We start from the raw sequence: 19,962 nt of genomic DNA, 5'->3' as shown, positions 1-19,962 counted from the left end.
GCACGTTTAGAAACAGCCTCTGTTTCTTAGGTATTTGTCATTTGTTCACATTCTTCCTTGTGTGAGGATCGTCTCCCCTCAACTCCCCTCTCCACCCTGTCTCCTCCGAAGTAGATAGGTCATTTTTCAGAGTGGTGTCAGAACTTAAAGCAATTGGGAGGATTTTTATACCGTAATTTAAGGACTTCAAGGAAGGCAGTGTTGCTTCTGGTTCTAAGCATGAGTCTGGTTCCACCACTTCCTGGCACAATTTATTTGAGCCCCTGAGCCTCTGTTTACCTCATCTGTCAAATGGGGGCAACAGTCTACCAGCTCAGGTGCTATGCGGATTAAGTGGAAAAAAAAAATCTGAGAAGAGGTTGGCTCAGTCTCTGAAATACATTCTATAGCCATGAAATATTAAGTGACTTCTACCTCCCCCACCCCACCTTCAGTTTCTCCCCCAAGAATAACAACGTGTAGTAACTGACTTATTTTGGCATGAAGGCTTTAAATGCAAAACCTGAAGGTAGTCAACCTTAAAGAAACACTGAAGCGTTCATCTGTGAAAACGTTAAGATTGCACCCCTTCACTGTTCCCTGCACCCAGACAGCCCGTAAATTCTGCTGAGGGGACTCAGCAGGCAGAGGGGCCCAGGTGTGTGTCTTGCTCCCAGAGAGGACATGAGTGTTAAAGATCTGTTCCTAAAATCTGAAGTTCAAGAGAATTTTGTGGTAACAGTTTATCCGATGGCTCCCCTGTCACTCCCCTGAAAGGTCCTTCATTTTATTTATGCTGAACAGTTGACTCTCTTCCCAGTTGAATGCTTTACTGAACACACATAAGTCACGTGCTGGTCACTCAGGCTCCCAGCCCCAGAGTCATCTGTCCCCCACGCCCCTCAGTCAGCAGCCATGTCTGCCTCCCCCTCCTACACCGCCCTGGCCCAGTTACCATCCCCTCTCCTGGGCTGCTGTGCAAGACTTCCAGGGTCTCTGAGCTTGTTCCGTTCAACGTACATGCCCCAATCTCCAAGGGAGCGCAGGGTTCTGGGGCCACCCTGCTCTTTCTGGGAGGCAGATACAGTAAAAAACCAACCAACTCTCTCCCTTTGTTGGACCTGGTGTCTCCCCAATGTATTCAATCACAGACCCTTTCCTTTACTGCCTCCTGGGTACTGAGGTTCACAGAGCCCGTCTTGGGGAAAGCTACACCTGTGTGTTTAAGCAGCTTTGAGTCCAAATGCTGGTTGGTAAAGGCCTCCCTGGTAACATGCTCTGTGCCCATAAAAAGGCAGTGGGGCAACTCTATGTACAGACAGGGAACCACCTCCAGGATACATGCTAAGCCAGGAGAGCAAAGTGCAGCGTGTCATGAGCTACCAGTGCCCGCATATGCTTAGACGGGATGAATACCCCAGAGCTGACAGGTGTGTCTGCCTCTGGAGGGGGCGCTGGGTATCTGGGGTCGGATAGGAGCCCTCTCCTCACTGTGTACCTCTTGGGAACTTTAAAACTTCCTGCTGTTTGAACAGAGCACTAATCTGCTCCAGACCCCACCAGACTTTACATGGCTGTAGTGTGAGGTCCTTGGCTGTGCTCACGGCCCCGGGGTTGGCCAGCCTCTTCCCGCCCGCCGATCAGCTCTCCCTCCTGTCCCACCATCTCTCCCTGACAGATGCATGCTGTGGGGACTTGGCTTGTTGCTCCTACTTCTCAGATGTGCCCTGCTCCCCCTGGAAGCCCACCTCCCACAGAGCACACTGGCCCGGGATGCAGGGATAGTCATCCTTTACTCCTGCCTCCAGCTCTCACTTGTGAGCTGCAGGGCCCAGAGTCCCCGGGAGACAGTGAAACCTGATGCAGAAAAGCCAAGAACTCTTAAGATTTGAGCAGATGTGACTGAAAAACCCTTGCCAGCCTTATGGCTGGGGAACTCAGCCTTGCACCATGTTCCTTTCATCGTGCGATGGAGGAGGACAAGCCCAGCTGCAAGGCTTGGGCGTGTTGCTGATCTCTCTCTAGGCCACCTAACGCAGTGCCTGGCATCTTGTGGGTGTTCCTTGTGACTGTCGACCTGTCCCTCTTGGCTCTTAAAATCCTGGGTTCCAAAGGAAAGAACACAGGCCGGAAGTCAGACTCCAACCCTGGTTCCATTGACTCTGGGTCAGTGACCAGCTCTGGGTAGATACCAGGCCCCTCAGTGCCTTCAGGTCTCCTGCCCTCACACGCAGCCCGTTTTTGTCTCAGTGCAGAAGAGCTTTGATCAGACACCACAGATACGAAGGGTTAGCTTTGCACTTTGAGTACAGATGCTCTCCCGCTCGCCAAACGAGTTTATAAGAATATTTGGAAGATGAGTAAGGTAATGTCTTCCATATGCTCAAGAGCTGGTGATTTCACCCCACGCGAGGTAGAGAGGGAAAGCCCCCACTTGTTAACGGAGTGACCTTGGACGAGACCTTTACTCCTCTCTGCCTCAGTTAGCTCGTCCAGAATGTGAAAGCCATCAGAGCCTACGTCACCAGGGTGGTTGTGAGGATCACATGAGGCAGCCCACAAGGAAGGTCTCTGTAAACTGTGATGTGCCTCGCAGTGCCAGCCGGCATCAGCAGTTCACAAGCCTGTGTGTTTATTGTTCCAGCGGAGGGTGCAGGACGTCATCAGCCCCATCGTGTTCGAAGCGGCCTACAGCCTGGGCGAGCACGTGACCGGAGAGGAGGAGAGGGAGCTGCCTGCTCTGACACCTGTGCTCCGCTGGAAAAAGGGACACAAGATTGCTCAGAAGAATCAGGTAAGAGGCTGAATGCTTGCGGCTGGGACCCTAGGTGGCAGGTACACGTGCAAAAGTAATGGCCCTGGCTGCCTGGGAGACCGTGGCCCGGCACACCCCTTCGCTGGGCCTCCCTTACCTAATCTGTGACATGATGAAATGTATGATTGGGGCGGGGGGTGCTTCTAACAACCCTGTGATTTAAACACATGGAGGCTGTTCTCAAGCAGTTAGAAGAGGATAGTGTCTGAGGTCATGAACTGGCCACTTGGACCCCAGACTTGCTTACTATTCCTACACTGTTTCCAGAGCTTAGATCAGAACCTACATGTTTTATTGGTGGGAGCATGAGTTGGGGGAGGAAGCAGGAACTTGATCTTGCTGGAATTGGTGGCTGGGTTAAGAATGCTCAACTCCAGTGTCTCTGAGGGCCAGAGCACAGTGAGCCCAGCTGTCAGCTGTCACCATCCCTCCCGCCCTGCAGCAGGTTCCAGGCTGTGCTGCTGTGTGGAGGAGCGGCAGGGCGGTGTGGCGGGTGGGCCACCTGAGGCCACACGAGGTGGGAGTGAGCCTGTGAATTAATTCTGTGCAGCAGCCCTGGCCTCTCTGCCCTGAGCCATCTGGGAGATGTGCAGTGCTGACTACTAGGCAGGAAGTATGTAAGGAATGTGTGATCCCAAATCTGTTCTAAATCTTTCTTTAACACCCAAGATCATCACGGAGCCAGGACCCTGGGGAAGGTCAGGCAAAACTGGTTTTTGGTTAAACCAGACTCTGGGTGGGGTGGGGGCAAAGCTGGGGAACCACCCACCAGCTCCCCTCTCCACACTTCTGACTGCTCTGAGCTTACCAGAAAGCTAGCAGATCAGGGACCCAGGCCTTGCAGAGAGTTGTAAACAGAACCACAGAGAAGTGTTTGGGGTTGGAGACGTCTATCTAGATGGTTATGGGGTGAGATTTTTACTAAGGCGCCCCTATTTTCTCCTAAAGTCTCTCCCACGTGGTCTTGGGTCAGATTCCCCAGAAGCAGAACCTGAGGCAGGGATTTGGGAGCATGCAGTCTAATGAGGCTGTGCTCTTAAGAGAAACCTATAAGGAAGTAAAGGAAAGGGACAGGCCTGAGCAAGGATGTGGCCTCAGCTCAAGTCTATCCTTGGCCTGAGGCAGGGAACTCTGGAGCATACATCACACAAAAGGGCTGTCTTCTCCATGAGGTAAGGGGCTGGCCTTTCGTACCCCTTATTAGTCGGCCATTGGCCGACTGCAGGGTGTGGAAGGGGAGTGTACCCTTGTTGAAGGAGATGCCCTCCAGCTGTGGACGGTTCTCTGGAGAAGGCTGCAGCGGATGTGAGATGTTAGCCGTCTTTGTCCCGTCAGCTGGGGAAGGGGCAGCCGTTACAGAGCGATCTGGGCAGAGCTTACAGTGCCCGCTACCCCTATACACACAACCTGCTGGCAACACTGCCTCTTTGGATGCTTCTTTTGAGGTTAAACATGGACTTCTTTCAAAACACAAGTGCCCTGGAGGGTGGCTGGTGTGTCCTACTGGTCACTGATACTTGTAGCAGGCTCTGGGGAGTGAGGGGAGAGACCGAGAGGACCCTGTGTGTCTAGGTGGTGGGACTGGGTGGAGGGGCTGGCGTGAAGAGGGGGTGTGAGGAAGGTAAGGAGGAGAGGAGGTAGGATGAAGAGCGGGGCAGGAAGCTGGTGCCTTCTGCCTTGACTGAGAAGTAGAAGTTGTTGTTCTTTCCTGATAGTGAAATGGGACCAAGAGGGCAGGCTGGGGACTCAGTAAGTCAGGGTATTGTGATAATCCCTTGATCATTAGTTTTCCGTCCTAGTAGTACTGTGCTCTCTTGGGTGGACACTTGCTGGCATAATAATCTAGTGTGGTGGGTGTGGTCCAAACTCGGGGTGCTGGGAGTCATTTCAGGGTGGGTACTCTGCTTGTTTCATCTCTGAAGTGACCCAGTGAGGTAGCTGCCTACTCTGTTCAGCATGTTGCTAGCCTTGGGTATCCCTTCCACAGTGAACCAACTCTCATTCCTACAGATCCATCAGTGGCCCAGACTGGGCTTCTTTAGTGAAGAGCATCTTAGAACCTTTACTGGCATTTTTCAATTCAGGCAACCTGATCAAAGCCAGAGATGCAGAGACAAATTAGTATGGAAATACTGTTCTTGGTCACTTACGTTCAAGAGGGCCAACCAAGCATAAATATTTATGTCTGTACTTCCTGAGACCCCATTACAGTGATTATCAGTGAGTAAATCAGAACAGGGAGGTTCTGTGGGGGGAGGAGCATCAGCCAATCAGAGAGTCTGGGAACTTTCTGGAGTGAGTAAAGAAGAAGGAAGAGTGTTGGTGGGTGAACCTTGCAGTCTGCAGAGGGGCTGGGGGCTGTTGACTGACCCATGGGTCCAGAATGGCTGCCTCCATGGCCAGGCCAGCAGTTTCAGAGGGGTGCAAGAGTGAGAAGTGAGGCTGGAAACAGGGAAGAAGGGTGTTAAGTGAAGGTTGGTTTGTGGAAGAGTTGACTTTCTACCCCTGTCCCCACCCCTAGCTACTTTAAACACGCAGAATAGCAAGAAATAAGGCATTTTCTTCTCTAAAGAACTAAATAAACTGAGATAGTGTAGGTGGGTTGTTTCCCCAGAGGAAAGCCTTACTTCTTCTGGCATTTGGAGCCTCCAGTATAGGAGCTAGCTCCCCCTTCAACCATCCACCCAAACACCCACAGATTTTCCAGTCAGCCCTTTTACCTTGTTCTTAAATATGAACGGACAACCAAGGAAACCTGAAATTAAAGGGAAATGTGGTACATGAAGGGGGGAAAAAAGACCAAAATACACCTACAGAATAATTGACTTAGAAGGAAATAAATTATTTAGGGAATGGAAGAGATACAAAAATTTAACCAACTTTATTTAACTGTATGTAATAAACACAAGGAGATTTAAGAATGTATTCCATTCATTAGAAAGTGGTTGGAATTCTATTTCATTTTAAAGGAAGGATCAGAAGGACAAGGAAAGTGTTCTTGAAAATTAACAACAGCATTGTAGAGCCAAAAATTTAGTGGAATATAATGATGAGAAATCTCCCAATAAGCAAAGCTAACATGAACAGAGGAGAGCTAAGGGATCAATCGACAAGGTCCTATATCCCAGTAATAGGAACATCAGAACAAGTAAACAGAGAAAATGAAAAAAAAAATTATGAGAAATAATGGAAAAATTTCTCAGAGTTAAAGAGGACACTTTTCTAATCTAAAGAACCCACCAACTTACAAGTTATAAACTAAGAATATCCTAGCTATGTCATTTTGAAATGTCACTACACCTAAGAATTAAGGAAGATCCTGAGTGCTTCTAGGACAGGGAGTCCAGGATGGTGATAGTGGGGGCTATGTGTCCACTTACAACATATTTAGAGTCATACTAAGTCCATTAGACTCCTTATTAGCAAGATTAGAAAGTAGCATATGATGAAATAAGGGCTTCAAAGTTCTGAGAGAGAGTGATTTTGAAACTAGAATTTTATGCTTAGCCTAACAGTCAAGTGTGAAGTTGAAATAAAGCCATTTTCTGGTCACACTGCCCAAGGCAATCTACAGATTTAATGCAATCCCTATCCAATTACCCAGGACATATTTCACAGAACTAGAAAAAATCATAATAAAATTCATATGGAACCATCAAAGACCTAGAATTGCCAAAGCATTACTGAAGAGAAAGAAAGAGGCTGGAGGAATAACTCTCCCAGACTTCAGACAATACTATAGAGCTACAGTCATCAAGACAGCATGGTATTGGTACCAAAACAGACATATAGACCAATGGAACAGAATAGAGAGCCCAGAAATGAACCCACAAACTTTTGGTCAACTCATCTTTGACAAAGGAGGCAAGAATATACATTGGAATAAAGACAGTCTCTTCAGCAAATGGTGTTGGGAAAACTGGACAGCAGCATGTAAAACCATGAAGCTAGAACACTCCCTTACACCATATACAAAAATCAACTCAAAATGGATTAAAGACTTAAACATAAGACAAGATACAATAAACCTCCTAGAGGAAAACATAGGCAAAACATTATCTGACATACATTTAAAAAATTTTCTCCTAGAAGAAATAAAAGCAAGAATAAACAAATGGGACCTAAAGAAAATTACAAGCTTCTGCACAGCAAAGGAAACCAGAAGTAAAACAAGAAGAAAACCTATGGAATGGGAGAAAATTTTTGCAAGTGAAACCGACAAAGGCTTGATCTCCAGAATATATAAGCAGCTCATACGACTCAGTAAGAAAAAAATAAACAACCCAATCCAAAAATGGGCAGAAGACCTAAACAAGCAATTCTCCAAGGAAGACATACAAATGATCAAAAAGCACATGAAAAAATGCTCAATATCACTAATTATCAGAGAAATGCAAATCAAAACTACAATGAGGTATCACCTCACACCAGTCAGAATGGCCGTCATTCAAAAATCCACAAATGACAAATGCTGGAGAGGCTGTGGAGAAAGGGGAACCCTCCTACACTGCTGGTGGGAATGCAGTTTGGTGCAGCCACTATGGAAAACAGTGTGGAGATTCCTCAAAAGACTAGGAATAGACTTACCATATGACCCAGGAATCCCACTCCTGGGCTTGTATCCAGAAGGAAATCTACTTCAGGATGACACCTGCACCCCAATGTTCATAGCAGCACTATTTACAATAGCCAAAACATGGAAACAGCCTAAATGTCCATCAACAGGTGACTGGATAAAGAAGAAGTGGTATATTTATACAATGGAATACTACTCAGCCATAAAAACCGACAACATAATGCCATTTGCAGCAACATGGATGCTCCTGGAGAATGTCATTCTAAGTGAAGTAAGCCAGAAAGAGAAAGAAAAATACCATATGAGATTGCTCATATGTGGAATCTAAAAAACAAAAACAAACAAACAAACAAAAACAAAGCGTAAATAAAGGACAGAAATAGACTCACAGACAGAGAATACAGACTTGTGGTTACCAGGGGGGTGGAGGGTGGGAAGGGATAGACTGGGATTTCAAAATTGTAGAATAGACTACACTGTATAGCACAGGGAAATATACACAAAATGTTATGATAACTCACAGAGAAAAAAATGTGACAATGAGTGTGTATATGTCCATGAATAACTGAAAACTTGTGCTGAACACTGGAATTTGACACAACATTGTAAAATGATTATAAATCAATAAAAAATGTTAAAAAAAAAAAATAAAGCCATTTTCCAGACAAGAAGGGACCCAGAAAGTTTACCTCCCTGGTATATCCCTGCCAAGGAAATCATCTGAGATGCACTCCAACAAAACAGAGGTGACAACTAGGAGTGAGGTGTGGGATGCAAGAACTAACTCCTAGAAGTCTGATGACAAATTCCAGGATTACAGCTGTGTGGCAAGTCTAAAAAACAGTGATCAATTTAAAACGGGATCAATGAAACTTCAAGGAGAATGAAGCCAGCCATAGACAGAATGACAAGAAAGTAGCAAGTATTCAGGATACAGTGTAGATGGGATATATTTTTTCCCTATGGATAAGAAAAAACAAACAAACAAACAAACAAACAAAAAAACAAAGGCAATCAAGAACTCCCAGAAAAATTAAAATATGGAAAATATGTCATGGTTCAAATACAAAACAAATTAAAATGCGGTGGGATTTTAAGCAAGTGGAAGAGTTTAGGGAAGAGAAGGACCTTACTACTAGAAATACTCTCCCTTAAATAAGAGTTGAGTATTCTAGGAGTTTAACGTCATACCTATAGAGGAAGATAATGTAATCATGACACCTATCTTGGCTCTACTGTGGACAGTAATCATGAGGTCATAATAACAGCACTATTTGTTAGTTTTCCGTATTTACAGTCAAGCCCAAATCAGAGCTATCGTTATCATATAAAATGCAAATGCCATTAAATTGTACTGAATAGAGGTAAAAATAGAACAGAAGTGGTTTTAATATCTTAATCTTTTAAATTGGTTAGGCAGGAGGGATTGTAAAACTTGATGAAACAAGACAAAGCTGTTTATTACTTAAAGTTGCAGAGGTTACCAGTAGAGCAGGGCTTCTTAAAGTGTGGTCGCTGAGCCAGCCGCCGCAGCCTCCCTTGGGATGTTGTCAGACATGAAAATTCTTGGACCTTACCCCAGACTGTTTGAATCAGAAACTTATGGGTGGGTCCCAGCAGTCTGAGTTTTAACAAGCTGACCAGGTGATTCTGATGCAGCTCACATTTGGGATCCACTGTATTAGAGGAGCTAAGTGTAACGATTTGGGAGATGGACAGGAGGGGGCCGCTATGCACGTGATAGCACTTCTTGTCTTTCATGGCAGAAATTCAGTAAGATAATGTCCAAATAGGGTAAGTCAAGAAGCAGTAGTGTCGGTGTGTTTTCTAGAGGTAGGGAAATGGTCATCAAAAGAAAGAGAAATGGACATGGGGAATAGTGATTCCCCTAGCAGGACTCAGTATAGGGAGGTGCGGGACAGGAGGCTTCTTTTTCAATCGTGTGATTCTTTGGTTGAAATTAAATGAAAAAAAATACTGTCTTTAGATTGGGAAGATTGTCCAGGAGCCTGAGAAAAATTATGGGAGAGCAATCCTTGCTTATTCTCCTTTTCCTGATCATGGGGAGGAAAGAAGATAATTTAATGACCTTCCTCCATGTGTCTTCCAGATGTTGGCTCAGTTTGAGGGGAAGAGAGATGCTGAGAGCTAGGCCCACTCCAGGAAGCAGAGCTGATTTTTAACTTGTGTGTGTGTGTATGTATATTTATGTGTGTGTATGTATATGTGTATGTGTATATATATATATACACACAGAGGCATATATATGTATATGAAAGTTTGTGTGTGTATAAAACAGCTCCACAAAGAGCGTCTCACCTCTTTCACAGCAAGGAATAAACTCATTGGAGCCCTTTAAGTCATGTTGCCGGATCACATTAGGATTTAAATGCCTTCCTCTCGCCAACTAAAAGGCACCGAGCCCATGCTGGTGCATAGGATTGTGCAACAGGGCGGGCTAAATTATGGCGATCTTTTAGAGTCAGGGTCCGCCCTGTTGATGGTCTAGTGCAGGTGGAAGAGCTGCACAGACAGTGCGTGTAACGTGGAGACAGTGGCTGGAGCATGTTAAGTACACACTTAGTGATGGATCCCAGGCTTTTGGCAGAGAATGGGAGTGAGTGAGGCAGGCAGGAGGCCCAGCCTTCCCTCTGCTAGATGAAGAATAGCCTTGGGAGACAGTGGGCTCCGAGCTAGATGCGAGGCTGTCTGAGTGAATAGTGGGGCTGCCACCAATGCTGAGGACCGATCAGGATTCTGGGCACCCGGGGACATCAGAGCCCTAACCCTGCAAACCTCCATAGGACCTAGAGCCTGATAAGCATACATTTCATCTTTAAACTTTAAGGAAATCAGAGACGTGCCTCTCTCTCCTCGGAGGATATTTGATACAAAAGCAACAAGAACAAAGAAAGTGTTTTATCCATTAACCAGAAGAGTATTTAAAAGGGATATAAATCCAAGGGCAGTTCAGTCAGTTGAGTGTCTACTACAGGTAAGACCTGGATAAAAAAGATCAATGAAACATTTCTGCCTTCAGTGAACTTACAGACAGTGCAAGACTAACTCATACAGAGCAGAAGGGGAGATTCAGATGCGTGTGTGTGAATTTCATTCCAGAGACTTTTTCCAGCTGAGAGGAGGGGATTCTCTGTGGAGAAGGGGTCTTTCGCCAGAGCCTTATGGAAGAGGTAGGATTGGACTCTTGGGCCGGAGGGCTCTTGACAGACCAGTAGGGAAGGGGGACTGATAGATGCTAACAATCTTCTACATGGCTTAACATCTGGAGAGGGGAAGGAGAGGGGCCACTGGGGCTGAAGGTACAGTCAGACAGTCTAAGGCCACTTGTTCACTGGCCAGGGAGTTGAACTGGGACTTGGATGGGACAGGAGACCATCACATCTTCTTGAGTGCAGGAGACCAGAGCCATGCCTCAAGGAGATGATCTGCCTGGGCTGGGGGAGCCAGTTAGCAGTTCTCACAGGAATCCCAGAAAGATCTTGCAAGTGAGTTATTAGAGGGTCCATCTGATTCACCTGGAGAGTTGAGTCATCAGTTTCTAGTTGGTGTCTGCTGCTGAAAGAGTATGAAACAAAACGAAACAATCTGGAAAGCCCTGGCTGGCCCGTGTGCAGGAAGGAAAGTAATGCTGTCATTGGACTGATCCCCGAAGGGCTCTGGTGTTTCCCTGTCAGATGAGCGTACCAATGGCTAAGACAGAGACCCTGTCCTCAAACCCTGTACACAGAGTAAAGCTCTGGAAATTATAACTGCTCTCACACATCTTCAGGAAGCCCCAGAGACCTGGCTAGGGCTGGACTTCCTGGTCACCCACCGTGGTAGACAGAACGGCCCCCAAAGATGCCTACACCCTAATTCCTGGAACCTGTGAAGACAACGCGTTACAGGGAAAGGGGACTGCGGCAGGCAAGCCCAGTATTTGTCCAGCTGGAGGTAGGAGAAACGAGGTGGAATAGGAGGTCAGGAAAGAGTAGAGAGATTTGAAGCCTTGGAGGGACCTGACCTACCGTTGCTGGCTTTGAAGTTACAGGTAACACTTGACAAGGAATGCAGACAAACTTAAGGGGCCGAGAGAGGGGGCAAGTGTCAACAAGGAAACGGGGACCTCAGTCCCACAGCCACAGGGAAATGAATTCTGCCAACAACCTGAATAAGCCCAGAAGAAGATTCTTTCCCAGAGCCTCCAGATAAGGGCCCAGATCCAATAAGATCTGGATTCTGGCTTTGTGAAATCCAGAGCAGAGAAGCCAGCTGAGTCCACCTGGACGTCCAACCTACAAAACTGTGAGATAATGAAGTTGTCATATTTTAAGCTGCAAAATGTGTGGTCTGTTTCGGCTGCAGCAACAAACGTGTACACCCCACACCTCAGAGAACCCCTGGCCTTCTGTCTTCCCCTGGCTTCTCTGCAGGAGTGGGCTTGGGAGTGAGAAGATGAGGTCCCAGGCCAGAACAAAAGGTACTCACCCAGTGACACAGGGCACGTCACCTACCTGCTGAGCGTCCCATGTCTCACCTGTCACGCAAGGTGCCATTGCCTCTGTCTCCATCCGGGTGGTTGGGGGGGTTACATGAAATAATATGTGAGAAGCACTGAACTGATAAGTCAGCATTAGATTTTGCTCTTTTCTTCCTGGGAAGGGCAAGTCAGCCAGTATCTAGAAGGCTCTGTCTCCTCCCTGGTGAGTGGAGGTAACAAGGTGGCTTCGTGGATTGTCATGAGGAAAGAATGAGGTAACCAGTGGGAGTGACTCTGACCAGGGCTCTGGAGGAAGCAGATGCTCCAGTGAAGCTGGTTCCTTTCTGCTGAGGGTGTGTCCAGTCTCGCCTGCTGTGTGGGTAGCTTCCCAGGGCAGGAGGCAATGGTATCTCAGGGTTCTGGCTGGTTCCACAGATGGGCCTCTCATGATCTTTAGGATTGGCAGGCCCAGAGATGCCCCTTTGTCCCAGACAGGGAAGACAGAACTCAGGAACCAGCTGTACCACCCTAGGCTCAAATGGTACATGGATCCCTCCTCTTTGCTCCATCTCTGCTGCCGCCACTCTAGTTCAGGCCACCAGCATTTCTTACCTGGACCAGATCACTTCTCTGCATAACACTTCCCCAGAAATAGCTTCCCTCTGCCCTGAGAAGAAAATCCAGACTCTTCCTAAGGCCCATAAGACTCTGCACAATGGGCCTCAGCCTCTCCAGTATCATTTGATGCTACCCACACTGCACTCCAGTCAACCTTAGACTTATCAAGCCCTTTCCTGTCTCGGGCCCTTTGCACGTGCTGATACCTCTTCTATAGTGGCCTTGCTATGCTTTCCTCACAGCTAGTTCTTCATTCTTTAGGTCTCAGTCTAAGTATCACTCAGAGAGCCATCCCTCACCTACCCTGTATTCCCTGGCTTGGCTGACTATTTGATTCCTTCATGACATCTAGCACAATTATTACTGTTTTTTTTCTAATTGCTTTTCTGTCTCCCTCACTAGAATGGAAGCCTAGTGAGGGCAGGGATCTATTTTATCTTGTTAGCTGTTGATCCCTAGGGCCTAGTGCAGTTCCTGGCCCAAAGAGGATGCTCAGTGAAAAGAGCCCTTCTCAAAGAACACAAGGCCGGGTCCTCCTGCAGAGATTGGATGTCATATCCGAATTTATTCACTGACAGATTCAGCGAAGCTGTATAATTAAAAGAAATGCGCTCCATGAACTCTAAGATTTCCTGCCAGGCAGGAGAGCAGCGTGTGTGATTTAAGGGTCAAAGAACAAGATGGAAGAGAAGAGGCACTGGCTATGTTGAGAATACTCACTTTTGTCATCTCGCAGGTGAAAAGTGAACTATTTTACTCTTATTTTAATTTTTCACTACTTTGAAGCCATAGACTTTGAACCTCCATTGTGCTGGAAACCATCACCATCTGGTCCTCCCACCCCAGACCCTCGATGCCTGGGGGTGTGGGATTCCAGCTCGATGCCCAGGCAGACTCACTATTTGTTCAGCCTGGACATTAGGTCATGCTTTCCAGGCTAAGGTGCCCAGCTGGCTTAAAATGCCGTTATTTACAGCCCTACAGTTTATTTTCATTATCATATATAAAGTCTCTGCAGAAGGTTGGGAAAAGCTGAGAGGTTGGCAGGATGGAAGGAAAGAGAGCAGAATAACTCCAGACATCAGAGCCAGACAAGTCTCAGAGACCATCCGACCTGGGGGGTTCCAGAGCGCACACGCGGATTGACGGGAACAGTTTGGCCTAGCGGAGGAGTGGGGGACAGTGAGAGGAAGAGGTGTTCACCCCTATCCCTGTTTCAGCCAGATCAGTCCTACTTTTATAGGCATCAGCTGTTTGGCACCCGCTTCCGGCTAATCTTTTCAGAAAGGGCATTGCGGTGAAACGTGTGAAACCATCTAGTTTCAAGAGGGAAACAAGTACATACTTCATCACTACTGACCACAGAAGTCTGGCTGCGTCTGTGTCTCAGGCTCCCCCCCACCAGGTTAACCCAGAGAACAAAGGAGAGGATGCACCTGCCTGTCAAAGCCTGGACTGGACTCCTAGTCACCTGTTGGATTTTGACACTTTCTTCTTCAGTGTTATACTTTATCTTTGCAAGTTTTTTTTTCAGCGTGGGGTTCTTTTATTGAGTAATTTTTTTTCTTTTTTATATTCAAAAAAGATTTAATACCTATCCTTATCAAACTCTTCCAAAAAATCGAAGAGAAGGGAACACTTCCTAACTCATTTTACCAGGCCAGCGTTACCCTAATACTCAAATCAGACAAGGACAAGACAAAAAGAAAAAGAAAGAAGGAAGAAAGGAAGGGAGGAAGGAAGGAAGGAAAGAAAACTAAAATTATAGGCCAATATCTGTGATGAACATAGATGCAAAAGTCTTCAACAAAATATTAGCCAACTGAACTACAACCATTATCTTTGCAATTTCTGGGAAGAGTATGTTCTACCTTTTAGAAGAAAATAGGGGTTTCCCCCTAGTCTTCAGCCTGTTGGGTTATCCTTTATTGTCCTGAGGTATTGAAAACCTCCTCCACCAGCACGTGGATGTGTGAGCGAGGGCACGTGTCCAGTGGACAGCCTCTAGCTAGGGAAGAAATATGCACCCTTGTTATCTTCTGAGATGATTCACGAAATCAAAGGCCAGGCACTTGCTACTGGAAGTTACACCTGAGGCCCAGTCAGGTGATGTTCTTGCAGACAAGTGAGGAGAGGTCTCGCTGGCATCCTCTCCAGTTTGGGGCCATCTTTCTCACTCTCAGTTGCCTGACTACCTCTGACTTAGAAGCTCAACTGACAGAGTCTTCCTTTCTCTGATAGCACCAGCTCCTTTATTTGAATTTGTTTCTGTTTTCTGGATCTTGTGACTAATGACCAGCAGCCTTTTTTTTTTTTTTTTTTTTTTAATGAGTGGAACATAGAACACAAAAGATTCCAGTGTAAAAATCAAGGGAAGGAAATTCTGGTTCTGGAGAGCAAGGAGATTCCCTAGAGGAGACTTTAGGTTGATATTAAAAGTCAGAGGTTGTCAAAGGGACACAAAATGTGGCCTAGAAAAGGCCACCCAGTCCCAGGCAGACCTGGAGAGGGGACAGGGAGGGTCCAGAGGCCAGGTGCAGACCCAGGTGGTCCAGCGCCTTTCTGAGCAGCTCAGCCTCCCACTCCGTTCTTCACGGAGGTTGAACTAGATTATTGAAATGCTGTCTTTAAAAGGCAGAGGGGACTGTTCTCTAAACTGCAGGGCCATGGGTAAACCAAAGGATGCCCAAAGGCACAAGAACTCATGACTTCCAATCTTTCCATTGAGGCAGGAAGCCAAATTGGTATCATGTTTTTGTTTAGAGGGAGACCAACAGGACTGTTTCTCCTCCCGTGATTTCAGAATCTGAAAGGACAATGTATACAGTCCCTGAGATCAAAGGGATTTCTCGGCTTTACTTTTCCAGAGTATTTGTCTTTCATTTATTCTTGTGGACCTGCTGTTCTTTAAAAAACAAGTCTGTCTGTATAACCTGATTTTAAATACCAAGCTATGAGACTTCCCCTCCTTCCTTTGAGTGAAGGACTCAATAGAGCTGAAATTCCTGGGACCACCCTGAGCTCTTTTAAGGGGCCACATTAAGGACAATGTTGAACTCTGGAAAAAGCATTAAGAAAGAATTGGGAAGGAGAAACCTCTTACCCTCAGGTCATAGCATTTCCACATATACACGTTTAATACTATGCTAGGTGCTGGGGGTTGCAGACATGAATTACATATGGCTGGGACCTCTGGGAACTTGTGTGGGACTGTGGGAGAAATAACAGCTCAGAAATGGCCCTCCTGCTCTCCAGCAGAGACCTTCTGCAAAGTCAGATCGCCTGTCAGGAAACGTCTTGCTCATTTTAGCTTGAAAATAGCCTTGGGGTGGGATTTGAGAAGCATTTATTCCCACCCAATCCAATTGTTCTGTTTTCTCAGGCCTCCGCATGGGACTGGGTTGCCGTAGCAACCCCATAAACAGTGTCTAACCTATGTCAATGATTACATATATTTTTAAAGCTAGTATCACCAAGTCCAAGAAACTGTCACTTCTCTGAACATGGCAGCTGGACTAGACGAGGGATCCTACCTCCTGCTAGATCAGGAGGGAAGATTCTTTCCAGAGCAGATCTGGGTGGGAGAAATGGGCACCCCTGAGGCCTGAGCAGCTGGACAACTGCCTTTCTGAAGTCAGCCTTGGTCAGGGCAGCCACAGAGCTGCCAGCCCTGAATCACACGTACCCAAGGCTGCCCTGGCCTTGGTGGCCATGGCTTTGTGAGAAAAGCACAGCCTTCTGTGAACTGTCTGAGAGATGTTTTTCAGTTCCTCAGGAAACAAAAACGGTCATTTGCCCAGAGAGGTGAGTCCAGGTCCCAAGTACAGGAACTGTGAATTTCAACTTTAGTCTCCGTCTTGCCACTCAGATCTCTTGACTTCTCTGGGATCTTGATGTTTTACCTGGGAGACAACTTCATTCCCACCTGGGGAGGGACTTGCCTAAGCCAAGGCTTTCCCTGGGCTCGGAATGCACGCCCTCTCCCGTTCACACCACTGCCCAAGTTAGGGGAGGCCCTTGGGTTCAGGAGCATCCCGCTAAATCTGTGGCTGTGTCACAAACTACACCAAGACTGCGTGGCCTAAAATAACAGCAATCCTTCATTTTGTTCATGAATTTGAAGTTTGCCAGAGAGACAGCTCACCTCCGCCCAATGAGTGTCAGCCAGGGCAGCTCATTGGGCCACGATGGCTCCCTCATGCGGCCTGGGGTGGATGCTGCCTGTGGGTTTCTCTCCACATGAGCCCCTCCGGGGATGCTCAGGCCTCTGTGCAGCAGAGTAGTGACGTTCCAGGAGCAAATGTCCCAGGAGAACTCAGGGGAAGCTCTATGACTTTTTCTGACAAGTCTTCGAAATTGCACAGCTCTGCTTCCTCTGCAGCACAGATCCACCCAGAATCAAGGGGTGGAGCATCGACTCCACCCCCCTCCTGTCTGCGGGAGGAAGGTCACGTTGTGAAGAGTGCAATAGGAGATGCTGTGCGTTGGTTTTCAGAAAGTACAGTTGTCTGCACAGAGAGAAATTCACTCTGACTCTGTCTCCATGGTCTTCTTTCTTCAGCATCAACTAGACAACCCTCATGGCGCTCCTTCTTACACACTGTAGTTGTCACTCACATTTGCTGGTGTAAACAGTGACACGGGTGCCTAAAACAAAAACAGTGGAAGAGCCACAGACTCCCACCCCTGGATTAACAGGAGTGTCACTGATGTGGTTCTTTTCATTTTATCAGTGTAGAAATTGAGTTCTGGACTAACTTCTAAGTTTGTGCTTTACTTTTTCTCGATAGTTTATTCCTAATTTTAGCTGGTCAGTGTAAGCATTCTCCTAATGTGTGTTTGTGTAGGGGTGTGTGTGTGTGAGAGAGAGAGAGAGAGATTCAGTCCTTGCCTTTGGCTGGATGGAAATTCAGCAGCACTGGAAGACTTAACAGCTAGAGAAGCTAGTTTGAGGATCAGGAAATAGAGCGCAGAGTATAAGGAAAGTCAGACCAAGGACAAAGCTTTTACAAATCCCCTGGTTCCCCCTGGGGAGGCTCTGCACTTGCCTGGAGCTGAGGGACAGGTGCTTTGGTTGCAGACTGCAGCTTTGGTGTTGGTGAGCAGTGTATTTTGCATTGGCCCACACTGGGGCATCCATCACTGAGTTCCCCATTTCAGTGTTAGCCCATCTCTCAGAGCACGTGTGGTCCTCCAGTGTGGAGTGGGCGGCTTCCGCACGCCGAGCTCTGAGGGCAGGCACAGGGGTGAACAAGACCAGTATGGTCCCCGTCCTCATACAGCATAATTTTAGCAGGGGAGACAAACAGGAAATACATCATGATACAGTGAGTTAGTGACGATCACAATGAGCAGTAGAAGGAAAAATGCACGAACTACAAGAGCTGACGGTGGAAGCCCAGACTTGTCAGGGGCTCAGGGATGTGGTTTTAATTTGCTTGTTGAAGGATGAGAGGACACGTACCGGGTGAAGTAAGTGGAGGAATTCAGGATCAGCTTGTTGGGGGGCCCTGGGGTAGGAAGTGGCCAGGGCTGTCTGAGGGGCAGCTGGCACGAGAGAGACGGAGCTGAGGAGGGCAAGGACCAGATCTTGCTGGATTGCGTGCCCCGGGATGGATGTAGGTCACTTCTTCCATGTCAGCTGCCCCCTGCTCCCCACCCCACCTCCAAAGGCGGGGAGTCAAACTGTCTCTCTTGCCTGTGAAATGAGAGAGACACTTCTGAGGAGGAGCCTGTCACCAGGGGCAGAGCTAGGTTCAGCGGGGCCTGCAGCTTACATGATTTGGGAGGAGAGCTTCTATTGGAGAAAAAGAAAGTGGTATTACGAATAGAAAGTTAGGTGCAAGATCCTGGTGGCTCAGAAAGGGCCCTTCATCCTTAAAGGTTCCTTAGCTTGATGGTAGAGCCACCTTTGTTGTTTTCACCTCCTTCCTAACCTCAGAAAGCCTTCTCTCACCTGAGATGTTTGCGCAGACCTCACATCCGCCTCCTCCTGTCTTCTCCATGACTGAGAAGGCAAATAAAGCACACATGCCGTATACTGAAATCTCTTGGAAATTTGGCTCTCTCCTTGCCCCCAGTAGTGGCCAAAAGAACATGGGAGTGTCCTCTTTTTGCCCAAGACTTTCATGAGTTTTTCCCCCACGCTCAAGGCAGGGAATGTTGGCTGGGACACGCTATTCTTTTGGAAATGTGACACAGGAATATGAATTTCCATAGGCAGAACTATCCTGTCTGGTTGGGTCTAGACTGTTCTTTGGCCAGCACGTTTGCTGGAGTCCACGTTGACGTTCTGAGAAGCCGCCTGGCCTCACCCTGTGGGAGGGGAACGAATCACCTGGAACTGTGTTCAGTCCGGGGGCGGGAGGGATCCAGACCATGAGTGGTGACGACAGAGAAGTTGAATAGTGAATAAATTACAACTTAAAAAAAAAAAGGCAAACAGCTCTTCTCTCCAAAATCTTACCCAAGTGATCAAAGGCACCTAACGAGAGTGAAGAGTGTCTGTCAATGTGGACGCAGGGAGCCTGCTGGCCATAGGTCAGAAACATCAGAGAGGCTGAGAACAGACTGAGGGGAGGACCATAGAGAGAGGAAAACTCTAACTCATCCCAAAAGCTGCTCCTGATTCCCCAGCATCCTCCACAGGTAGACCCAGCTCAGGCACACGCCATGAGCCTTCTGGGAGGATGTCGGGTTTGGCCCAGCGAGCTTTAGGCCCTGGGTGAGGCTTTGGCCGTCAAGGCCCAGTCCTGATTAGAGAAAGGACACGCCAGCCCCATTAACTACTGGCTGCCCCTCCAAGATGTGAGAAGGGATCCCTTCAGTCTGTGGGGCACCCTCCGCTTCAGAGGCTAATTGCCTTTGACTTTTCCCTTTGGAACTAAAAATTACACCACGACCTCCTTGCTCAGGCAGAACCCATCTAAGATGCAGATTTTCTGCCTCCCTAAGACAGCAGAGGGCAATGACAAGACTGTAATCTAAATTCTTGACTCAACTGGTTTACGATTCACTCCTGAAAGCATTGAGAGTCTCACAGATGGAAAGAACACCTGCTGTGTCCCTTTCTTGAAAAAAAGACTTGGAGAAGCACTTGAGTAGCCCGAGAAATGAATCAGATAAAGGGGGTCCTTCGCGGTCAGGACCACCGCTGACGTGGGTTTTCCTTGTTAACGGCTCAGGACCCCTCGCCAGGCGGGGAGCTGGCTCCATGAAGGTCCCGGGCTTGAGGGGCTCGTGGGAAGAATGTCTTCTGATTTGGGCGATTTGACTGTCACTTGCTCATTTGCATCAAGCCCTGTCCTGACGCTGCTGTTGTGTCCCCCTCACAGACTGTTTTCGAGAGGAATTGCCGCTCCGAGGACTGTGCCGCCGACCTGCAGCTTGAGGGTCACCTGTTGCTCTCCAGGTAAGTCAAGGGCCCTTTCTCCACATCCTTCTGGGAAGCTGTTTGTCTTGACTCCAGACCCGAAGTCTGAATGTGCAGATTTC

At 47.5% G+C, this 19,962-nt stretch overlaps 1 protein-coding gene across 1 annotated transcript in view; it reads left to right on the top strand.

The window, feature by feature from the left end:
* ITGA9 (integrin subunit alpha 9) overlaps positions 1 to 19,962 on the top strand; it is a 315,170-nt gene that overhangs the window by 152,806 nt on the left and 142,402 nt on the right. Inside the window, exons 16-17 of the mRNA XM_032459242.1 lie at positions 2,624 to 2,773; positions 19,803 to 19,879. Coding sequence (XP_032315133.1) covers positions 2,624 to 2,773; positions 19,803 to 19,879 — 227 coding nt within the window. The remainder of the gene's footprint in view (positions 1 to 2,623; positions 2,774 to 19,802; positions 19,880 to 19,962) is intronic.

The sequence above is a fragment of the Camelus ferus genome, chromosome 17 (genome assembly GCF_009834535.1).
Source record: "Camelus ferus isolate YT-003-E chromosome 17, BCGSAC_Cfer_1.0, whole genome shotgun sequence".
Classification (NCBI taxonomy): domain Eukaryota; kingdom Metazoa; phylum Chordata; class Mammalia; order Artiodactyla; family Camelidae; genus Camelus; species Camelus ferus.
This window is presented reverse-complemented; position numbering and strand designations above follow the sequence as displayed.